General features: G+C 49.5%; 1 protein-coding gene across 2 annotated transcripts; it reads right to left on the bottom strand.

Annotated features, from left to right (window-relative positions):
* Positions 1-995: 995 nt before the first annotated feature.
* Positions 996-4,611, bottom strand: LOC114681259 (serine protease 29-like). 2 transcript variants are annotated; one of them, XM_028854694.2, is made up of 6 exons: positions 4,432-4,611; positions 2,885-2,945; positions 2,546-2,726; positions 2,136-2,401; positions 1,413-1,579; positions 996-1,331 (listed from the first exon to the last, which is right to left on the bottom strand). In XM_028854694.2, the coding sequence occupies exons 1-6, from the start codon at positions 4,459-4,461 to the stop codon at positions 1,167-1,169; spliced, it is 870 nt and encodes a 289-aa protein (XP_028710527.2). In that variant the 5' UTR covers positions 4,462-4,611; the 3' UTR covers positions 996-1,166. The 2 variants fall into 2 exon arrangements, with proteins under 2 accessions (XP_028710527.2, XP_037056759.1); XM_037200864.1 differs by lacking the exon at positions 4,432-4,611 and adding an exon at positions 3,137-3,169.
* Between the last annotated feature and the right edge of the window lie 6,362 nt (positions 4,612-10,973).

Genomic DNA, 10,973 nt, shown 5'->3' on the forward strand with positions numbered 1-10,973 from the left:
TACATGTTCTTCTGAAGGGCAGAAGGACGCCTTTAGTATCATTTCTGGCAGCTAGAAGTGCTGGCAAGTGTTGGCTCCCTGCTCCAGATCTTAGTGTCCTATGAGCAAGCTGGGAGCCCCTCAGGACCTAAGATCTCCCTTGCAATCCTGATTCCCCCTTCAGACTCAGCAGAGCCCCAGGCAGAGCCTCCTCCATCCCTCTTGACCCTTGACCCCTTGAAATGAATCTCATCTGAGTTTAGCACTCGCCAGGCCCCTCCCATCTCCTACAAGTCACAAAGGTCAGTGCAACTCACTGCCCTACGCACCTGGATGATCTCTGCAGACTACCAGCTCCTAGGTGGAGCCTCTGGATGAAAGGACAGTCCCGTCTGAGTCTGAAGTAGATGCTTCCTACCCAATCCACCCCCCTTCTCCTGCTGCTCCCAGTGAAAAGAGTTAGTCAGCCCCTCTCTACCAAGCCCTCCCCACCATGCACCCTGGGTCAGAACTGCTCTGTGAGGGAGGCCGGGTAGTTGTTGGCCCTCACCTTCACCCTGGGCATTAGACAGCTGCCATTGTGCGTAGTTCAAGGCAACAGCCCAAGCCCTGAAAATGACCTTAGCCACACTGGGTAACTGAGTCTACAGGGTCCTGGGGTTAAAAAGAATGAGGTACAGGAAGGATGTCAACATGGCAGCAGTCTCCTGGCCTCATGGTGACATTGATGAGGGTCAGAGTATCATTGTTCCAAGGCTGGATATCTGGCATTGTCACCTTTTCTGTCTTTGCACAATGTCACCATATCCAGATTCCAGGATGCTTAGGGATGCTAGGTGCTTGAGAGACAAGAATCAGCCTGATAACTATTCAGGGTGCCTGGGGAACACATGCAGACCTGCCTGAGTCCCACCTTTGGTGAGTTCAGGCCTTGGTTTCCTTCTCTAGAAAACGATTAAAACAGCACCCATAGGTGTTTCCACTAGAGAAAAATAGATTTGTATTCACACAAAAACTTGAACATGAATGTGCATCACATCTTTATTTAGGAAGCCAGGAAACAGAGCCATGTCCTTCAGTAGCTAGTGTTCAGCGCACTGGGCACCAACACTCCAGAGCCTAACCCCTGGAATGGTGATCAAAGCTGACCCATCCTCAGCTGACCAGCATGAGGCCAGCAGCTGGGCTCAGGAGAACCTCTTCAACTGCCGGGTGATCCAGGGCAGGAAGGACTGCACACGTGCATAGACCCCAGGGATGTCCCTCAGGGCACAGCCATAGCCCCAGCTCACCACGCCCACCAAGTTCCAGGAGCCTGCCACCCTGCAGACCAGGGGACCGCCTGAGTCACCCTGTAAGAAAAAGAAGCATTGATGGTTATTGGCCCTGCTGTTGGAATGGGGAAAGAGGGGGCGGTGGTGGATGGGACGCACATAGCAGGAGTCTCGGCCTTCACTGCCTGCGCATAACATGTCTTGTAGGATCAGTCTCTGACCACGATTGTGATGCCTGGAGGCGTTTTGGTACAGCTCCTCACAAAGGCCGTTGTCCACGATCTTCACCTGTACCTGCTGCAGGCGGTAGGGAGGGGGCAGTGATCCTGGGGAGAAGAGAGATGTGGCTGGAGGTGCATAGACTCCCCTGCCCATCCCACAATCCTACTGCTCCACCTGGGAGTAGAGAGGAGGCCTATCTCGAGCTTGGCTCCATCTCTGTCCAAGTCCAGCTCCATCTCTGAGCCTCGGCATCCCCCTTCTGGAAAAGAATGTGTGGATGACAGCCTGAAGGGTCCACGCTCACTTATAACTTCTAGGACTTCTACACATGAATTCTGTCTGCTTGCCTGTCAAGGGCCGAACAAATGGGTTTGTTTTCTGGCATTTTCTCCAAAATGCTTTATTGTTAGTTGGAAAATAAGTAGCAACCAGTCTACCTCAGAGTCTTGGGATCCTGGGCCCAACTGTGTCATTGGCCTCAGGTACAGAGACTCCGATGAATGTCTAGAGCAGCTTGGAGGTGCGGCCAGATTAGTCCGTGTTTGTCAGCAGCTCTATCTCTCCTCTTTGGATCCTGCTCCCAGGACCTGGGTATCACCCACCAGGAACCCTCAGATGGCAAGTTTGTTCCCACAGCTGAAACCCTTCCCCAATACTTACTGTACATGCTCACTGCGCCCCAGCCGGTCACCCAGCACACATCCTTCTGGGTGACCTCAAGAGACCCAGAGGACAGCTTGACAGGCTTGATATTAGCAGAGGACCTCACAGGTTCTGCCAACCGGAGCAGAGCCACGTCTGACCCCAGGCTAGCGTGGACATAGTCCTGGTGGACGATGACCTGGCTCACTCTCAGCAGCTCCTTGCCCCCATAGAGATATACATCTCCAGCGTGGATCCGAAAGGATGCAGGATCAGCATCTCTCCTGAGGTCAGAAAGAAGCTGTGAGTCCATATTCTAGGTACTGTGGGGAGGTCCTCCCGAACAGAATCAACTGAAGCCCCATGTTGGCTCGGCCCTGCTGATTTACCCCTCATCCTACCCGGCACTGGAGGGCAAAGGAACTCACTGGTGGATGCAGTGGGCAGCAGTCAGCACCCACTGTGGGTGGATGAGGGAGCCCCCACACACATGCACCCAGGAGGTCCAGTAGTAGCTGTAGATCCTCAGGCTGACCTGCCACGGCCACTTCCCCTGGGGAGCGCTGTGGCCCCCCACGATGCCCACGGGCACATCCTCAGACAGGGGTGCTGCAAGCAACAAGGAGAAGGTGGGGGAGGGGCGGCGCTCAGCCTGCCGCCCACCCTGCAGGAGAGCAGCTCACACGTGCGTGCATCCCAAGGGTCCCGGGGACAGGGCTTTATGGGACCAGTGTAGGAGGAAAGGGTGACATGGGGTGAGGACTCACCTGGGGTTCCAGCAGTGGTGCACCCAACAAAGAAGAGGGTCAGACACAGCAGGCCCAGCATCTGGAGAGAGAAGCACAGGGGCAGGGTGTTGGAGGGGCCTGGGAGTAGCTGGGATCAGGATGGAGAGGGCTGGAGCATAATTCTGGGCGTGGGAAGGCGTGGAGGGGACTGGATTGCCTAGGCTGGAATGGAGAGCATTGAAATCCGAAGCCAGTGGAGGCGGCTGGGAAAGGAGAGGGTGATGCCCTTACCATGCCAAAGTCTCCACAGCTTCCTCCTGCTTGGGCCTGTCAGCTCCTTTATCCTCAAGCCCCAGGAAGTGGGCAGGGGGCTTGGCCAGGCCTCTGCTTGGAGGAAGAGCTGGGAGGAAGTGGCATTTGACCTCAAGAAGGATGGGAGGGGGCTGGTGACCCATGCTCAGGGACCTGAAGTCCTTTGTCACCAAGGTTACATGGGTGTCACCACCTGCCTGCAGGAGCATCACCAGGAATGTCGGGAAGAAGAGGACTGTGGTTCCGGCTGGTGTCTCAGAAGTACCAGGCATCCCTCTCTGACACAGCCTATGTTTTATGGGTGAGACAATCCCCCATCCATCTAGTGAACTCTGAGACTTGAGTGGAGCAGCTCCCCCATGCCAGGGACACATGGCCGTACCCAACACATGCCACAAGGAACTTGAGGCCTAGGGCTCCTCTGTGGGACCTGGGGTGTCCAGCACCACACAGTGCGTCCTGCAGAAATTGCCCCAGGGCATTCTGCAAGGGTGTCCCTGCTGCTTCAGTGGGCAGCTGAGGCTTAGGAGCCCCGTGCTGGTCAGGGACCCCCACAGGACTATGGCTGCTGTGACAAACTTTGCTGTCAAATCCAAGAACAGATGTTGCCTGGAGTCTACAGTGGGCCAAGCCAAGCTCTCCTGTTTGTGGACCAATTAGACGACACATTTGCCTGAAGTCTTACGCTGACTGCTGGAGTGTTTGGGTGGGCGAAGGGCACTGCAGCAGTCCCAGGGCACCTCCACACTCAAGGACAGGCCACTGCCTGCTCCACTCCTGGCTCTACAATGGAATTTGCCCTTCTTGGGTCAAAGAGATGCCTAGCTAGCCTGGCTCTGGAAGCTCTGTGCTCCTGGCAGGAACCCACAGATCACCTGGATCCCGTCCCCAGCCCAGCACGTCACAGCCAGGGGAGTGTGCCCCACGGAGACATCTGCCCCCATCTGTGGGCGTTTCTGGTTTGGAGCCTGTGGAGACGCCACTGGCACACACTAAGTAGAAGCCGGGATGCTGCCAAACCCGGGAGCTCTCCCACATCACATATCCACAGTGTCCCGTTAGGATGATCCCAGTCCCGCCACAGACACATCCCACCTCACCCATCTTGTGGCCAAAACAAGGATGTCAAAGGAAGCTTCTAGACCTCAGCTGAGAATTTGTCAGTAACTGACTCCCTGCGGCATCCCTACTGTCCACACAGGAGGATCAGGACACCCACCTGCCCCCTCCATAGGGACTCTCAGAGGCAGCTCAGAGCCGGGCTGGGGACTCACCTTGGTTCCAGAAACACCTGGTCCCCCCATATAAGAACTGGCCACAGGTATTATGAGGCCCTCAAAAGGGGCGGGTGTCCCCAGAACTGCCAAGGACACAGGTTCTTGGGAACTCAGTGGCAGAAGTATTTCTCAGATGGAAGCAGGGCAGAGGATTCCCACACCCCTGAGCAGGAGGCAGGATTTATATGCTAACTGGACACAGGTGATCCACAGCTACCTCAAACCTGAACCCTGAACCCTGGCTTCCTCAAACACTATTAACATGTCCAACGTCAGTAAGAAGACAATATGGGCATCAGACCCTGACGGGAAATGCCTGGATGACTATCATACCAACAATGAGGCCACCATTGTCTCATCCAGTGATAGGATCAGAAAGAGCCATATGGAGGTGGGGTGCAGCTCTTAGCAAAGGGACCACAGACTGGCCAGCGAGAGGGTCATAACCAGGTTCTGGTCTCAGGGATGCCGTTAGAAGGATGTGGCTACCCAGGGCTCTGTTGCAAGAAGGGATGTTGGGCAGAAGCTGAGACGAGGGAGCAGCAGTGGGCACCAGGGTCTCAGAGCAAAAGGTCTACCCAGGAGCAGTGGAAAGGCACAATCCTGGGCTTCCTGTGTGCCCCACTGCATCCCAGCCCTAGGGACGGGGAGAATGTGTTAGTGAGACACTCGGCCCTGAGGAAAGTGCTTCTGGAAGATGTGAAGTGTCAACTGAGGAGTTAGCAGTTAGATAGATCCCCGACAGGATGACAGATAGGGAGGGGAGCACCGCAGGAATAAGATAGAGGGGCTGGAGAGATGGCTCAGTGGTTCAGAGCACTGACTGCTCTTCCAGAGGACCCAGGTTCAATCCCCAGCACCCACATGGCAGCTCACAACTGTCTGTCACTCCAAGATCTGACATCCCCATATAGACATGCATGCAGGCAAAATACCAATGTACAAAGAATAAGAATAAATAATATATTTTTTTAAAATCTTTGGAATCTATTAACTTACAACCATAAATGTACTTAACTTCCTATCTCCATGTGTTCACTCTTCTGAGCATGCCCTGTTGATCAAGAGTTAAGTTTGCCTTGTCCAGACACTTCAGCTGGAGTGGTGGTCTCTTTCTTTGAGGCCTGGAGCTTATTTCTTTTCTTTTCTTTCTTTTTTTTTTAAGTAGAGTTTTGTTTTTTTAAAGATTTATTTATTTATTATGTATGCCTGTACGCCAGAAGAGGGCACGAGATCTCATTACAGATGGTCGTGAGCCACCATGTGATTGCTGGGGTTCATCACGTTTGTGCTCCACTTGCACACCAATGCCCATGGAAGCCAGAAGAGGGGTTGAGATGCTCTGGAACTGGAGCTACAGACAGTTGTGAGCTGCCGTGTGGGTGCTGGGAATTAAACCTGGGTCCTCTGGAAGAGCAGCCAGTGCTCTTAATTGCTGAGTCAGCTCTCCAGCCCTTTGTTTATTTTTTAAGATTCATTTTAAGATGGTAATCACAATTGGAAAGCCTTTAAAAAATGCTCAAGTGTATGTGTGAATGTGTTCTGGGTCATTTTGGACTACATAAGAGCAATTGTTTCTGTGTCTATTTTTTAAACCTAAAGTCCAAGGATAAAAAAAAAATAAATTTAAGAAACAAAACAAATTTTTCTAGACTTTACCTCTGAGAGGATTGTTACAGGGAGTCCACCAGGATGATCACTCAGACACAGTTTGAGAGACCCTAGCCCTTCAGGCTTATACCCCCAAGCCTCAGGAAAAGAGAAACTTCAAGCACCAGGAAATGAGAAACTAAAAATCTAGTTCCAAGGGCAACCTGACTTAGCCATTGTTCAATCTCCCCTGCAACCATAAAACAATGTAAAGAGATTTCTGTTAAGAGATGTGATCAACTGTGACTGGGATAGTTGCAGGTGTTCCAGGAAGAACCACTGTGACCTGTGTGTAAACTCCACTCCCGCCTTGATATCCCCCCTTGAGGTTTCAGGAAAAATGTACCTGTTGACGTAACTGTACCCAATCTGTGATCACTCTGTACCCAGACCATGATCCTATGAAATGAAATTGTATGGGAATTGTAATCTTGTGGGTTTTGTGGGTTTTTCCTTTATAAGCCCTTATGGGGCTGCAGTAAGATGCGGCTCTTGCTCTTAGGAACGGGGTTTGCCCTTCTATATAGAAGCTTAATAAATCCTCTTGCGTTTTCATCAACTGGACTGGAGTCTGGGTTCTTGGGGCGCCCACTTGGCACCCTAAATTTTGGGGTCCAACAAGTTTATAGACAATTGAAAATCTTTATTCCAGCCGGGCGGTGGTGGCGCACGCCTTTAATCCCAGCACTCGGGAGGCAGAGCCAGGCGGATCTCCGTGAGTTCGAGGCCAGCCTGGGCTACCAAGTGAGTCCCAGGAAAGGCGCAAAGCTACATAGAGAAACCCTGTCTCGAAAAACCAAAAAAAAAAAAAAGAAAATCTTTATTCCAGCCGGTTGGGATTACACTCTAACCCTAACCCTGAAACTAAATAGCAAGACTAGAAGCTGCTCTCATAACTGACGTGCTCACAGCTGAGAATAGGTCAGTTAAAAAAAAAAAAAGCATAAAAGCCAGGCATGGTGGTACATATCTTTTATCCCAGCACTTGGGAAGCAGAGGCAGGTGGGTCTCTGAGTTTGAGGCCAGTCTGTCCTACAGAGTGAGATCCAGGACAGGCAGGACACAGAGAAAGCCTGTCTCAAAATAAATAAATAAATCTAACGCATGTCTTCCTCCTTCTTCTGTGCCTCTGTGCTTGTTAAGATGTCAAATGAGCTACATGTGAGTTTTTAAAAGAGAAACAGTGACAGCTTAGTTAATGCATGCGCATCACATGGAATTGCTTGCGCTTTCAGAACACTGCATTTGGAAAATAAAAGTCCAACACTCACAGGCAGAATCTCGGTCAGGTGTTTTTATCTTCTTTGACATTTATTAGAGAAAGAGAGAGCAACTGGCAAGGTTATGCATGCTTTAGGTGGCACAGTGTAATCTAATCCCTATGTCTAAAACAGCAAGATAGACTTGTTTTGTTGGAGGAGAGGGTGTCTCACAATGTAGCCTTGGTGGGCCTTGAAGTCACTATGCAAATCAGATTGATCCCAGATCCGCCTGGCTCTGCCTCCTGAGTGCTGGGATTAAAGGCGTGTGCCACCATGCCCAGTTCAAGTGTACTTCTTGTCCCATGTGCTCAAACCAGTTGGCACAATGGCCCCTGTGTCCCGAATTTATTTCTCACAGAGTAAGCAGGGCATACTCTGGCCAGCTGTGCCCACTGCTCAGGCTGGCTCTGACCTGCTGCAGTCTCTTCCTTGAGCAACAGCATGAAACTTACAACTCTGTAAATTTTGCATAATATATAAAGTAACGGCCAAGCATGTTTCTAGTCAGATACATAGGGTATTAAATGTACTAAAGCCAATTGAAAATAGTTGCTTACAAAAGCAAAATTAAAGATGTCATCAATAACCAATCCTTAAATAGACCTTGACTTTAAGACATTTCCTAAGTAGCCAAAAGGCTGAAACACAGACATCAGGAAAAAAACACAACTTTTTCGGATAAAACATACAATCTTGTCTTAAACTGACAGCATAGTGCTAAACAATTTCTTTAAGAGCATCTGGTAGGGGCTGCAGAGATGGCTCAGTGGTTGAGAGCACTGGCTGCTCTCCTGGAGAGATTTGCTTGGTCCCCAGCACTCTCATGGCGGTTCACAACTGTAACCAAGGGCACAAAGAAACCAGCAAACTAGACCGCTCCCCGGGTAGAAAGAAGAGTTTATCTGGGGAATCAAACTGCTGGGCTGCCTCTCAGGGGCAGAGAACAGCAGCCCACAGGGAAAGCCTTGCTGATTTTAAGAGGACAGTAGAGGTGGGAGGAGAGGTGACGGCCAGAACAGCCTGGGAGTCAGCGTGGGGGCTTTGATCTGCGGCCGGCTGTGTGTGTTAATCAGGAACTAGATGTCCTGGCCCAGGGTAGTTGACCATCATCGTGGATGGTGGGAACAGAAGCCACCTTAGGAGACCCCTGAGGGATGCTGAGCTTGGGTTTCTGTTACCCAGGGACAATCCTGTTGACCTGATCAGAGTCCTTCTGTTTAGGACATTGCCACCAGCATGGCCATCTTGGAGGGAGGCCTGCCTAGGAACTAACAAAACCATTGAGAGCTCCAGTTCCAGGGGATCTGACATCCTCTTCTGGTCCCTAGAGGTACTGTATACACATGGTACACTTACATACAGGTATAATACTCATAGGCATAAAATAAAAACAAATAAAATTTAAAAACAAAACAAAACCAAAAAACTATCTTGTGGCTGGGTATGGTACACACCTTTAATTCCAGCACTTGGGGGGTAGGGGCAGAGGCAGGTGGATCTCTATGAGTTCGAGGCCAGCCTGGTCTACAGAGTTCCAGGAAAGGCTCCAAAAGCTACAGAGAGAAATTGTCTCAAAAAACAAAAACAAGAAGGAGAAGGAGAAGGAGAAGACAACAACTTGACTTTTAGTCTAGTCCACATGGTGACTGTGTCTTTTTTCCATTGGCTAGGGTTCGACCTCGCAGCCTTTCTTGACTGGCTAGTTCTAAAAGAATCAGCGCAAAGGAAGTGAAGGAAAGGGGGATGAGATGGGCTCTTTTAAGGCTTTAAAGTAAACAAAGGTCTTACCAAGGGGAATCAAAACATTTGCATAAAAGTTTTATAAGGTGGGGTGAAATAAAGAGATTTTAGTTCCTCATAAACACAAGTTTTATGGTATTTGATAAAAAAAAAATGAGTGATGTTTCCTACACATTTGACCCTGTGCCAAGCTGACTAATGTAAGCAACCTCTGCTAAGGATAAAAAGATACAAGAAAACCACACGATAGTGCCTGGATGAAAAAGGCTAAATCCAAGGAGACTATGGATTACAGAGCATTAACAAGAAAAGTCTGCCGGCCCACCAAGCTCTACCTAACTTCTCACTTCTAAAGGAACAACTGATAAAAATGATAGAATCTTTTCATGCTGCATTGGACATTCCTCCTGCCACTGGCTCCTAAAATCAACTGGCTCCTGCTTAAAATGGATGATGATCAGAATCAGAGACCCTCTCACCCTCTATAAACAGGTTTCGTAACATGCATGATATGTGTCTTACAGACTTAGAAAAAAAAAGGCATTTAAAAATTGCCATTCCAGGATCTGGATGGCACAGTGGTTAAAAGCACCGACTGCCCTTCCAGAGGGTGCAGGTTTGATTCTGGGAACCCACATGGGGCTCACAAACAACTGTAACTCCAGTTCCAGAGGATCTGGTGCCTTCTTCTGGCCCCCTTGGCCATCAGGCCTGAATGTGGTACACAGATGTACATGCAGGTTACACATATAAAACAAATAATAATGTGATCGCCTATATGGTTTATTCCACCAAGCCGAAGAATTCCATTTTTTGATTTAGAATTAGCTTCTATATAGTTCTTCTGTGTCTTGATGCTAATTGTTGGCTCTGTGGATAGATACCTCTTCTGCCATGTAAGCCTTTTAAAGATTGACAGATATTTGTAAGTTGTACCCCATTATTTAATTTTCAGAGTAGCCTGGCTCCTGTAGGTTGTACTTTTGGGAAGTCTTACAACTAACAGTTGACCTTCCACAGAAGTAGGACCCTGAACGACATTTTTGAGATGCTCGGACACATCCCACCCGACAGGCAGAGCGGCACTCAGGTGTGACTGACCTAAGAACCGCTACTTCTCTACCTCTGCTGCTTAAACTGATCCTGAAGAGTTTATTGGCACTAACTCCTTGACCCTTGTCACTTACCCCGCACCACCAATGTGTGACCAACCAGGGCGAATCTTTATTAGTAATCACGGGACAACGGCAAACATACTACCAGATGGCTAATCAGCAATGTCTAAAAGACTGTTGTTCAGACTCAAGGGGAAAGTTGTTAGAACTGAAACTAAGTCACACTGGACCTGGCAGTGCTCTTCTGTAATCCTAGCACTTGGGAAGCCAAAGCAGGAGATTGTAAGTTTGAGGCCAGCCTAGGCTTCATGATGAGACTCTGTCTCAAACCAAAGAGATGGGGTTAGCTGGCCAGCCCTTCAAAAAGTAACCAAAGTCAAGAGGTTATGAAAAAATGGTTCTTACATGTGCCACCAGACATTAAATCAATGCATTCTAATCTTGGTCCTGACTTGCATTTTGTTTATTATATTTGTTTCATAGATATACTCCACCTCAAGACTGAGGTACTAAAACAGAAAGTAGGGACTTAAAACTGACCCTGGAGACTGAGTCCACCCACCTCACAGCCGTGCCCTCACCTCAAAGACCACTCTGACCACCTTTATTTATTCAGTCAGTTTAATGAGACAAACACAGCCTCACAGCAGCCCAAGCCCACAGGAACCTGGGCATTCCTGTCAACAGGGAAGAACAGGCCATGGAGGAAGGGGTAGGCTGCAGGGCAAGGAAGGGCCTAGGAAGGACAGAACAGAGGTGTCAGCAAGCTGCC

The sequence above is a fragment of the Peromyscus leucopus genome, chromosome 8b, assembly GCF_004664715.2.
Source record: "Peromyscus leucopus breed LL Stock chromosome 8b, UCI_PerLeu_2.1, whole genome shotgun sequence".
NCBI lineage: Eukaryota > Metazoa > Chordata > Mammalia > Rodentia > Cricetidae > Peromyscus > Peromyscus leucopus.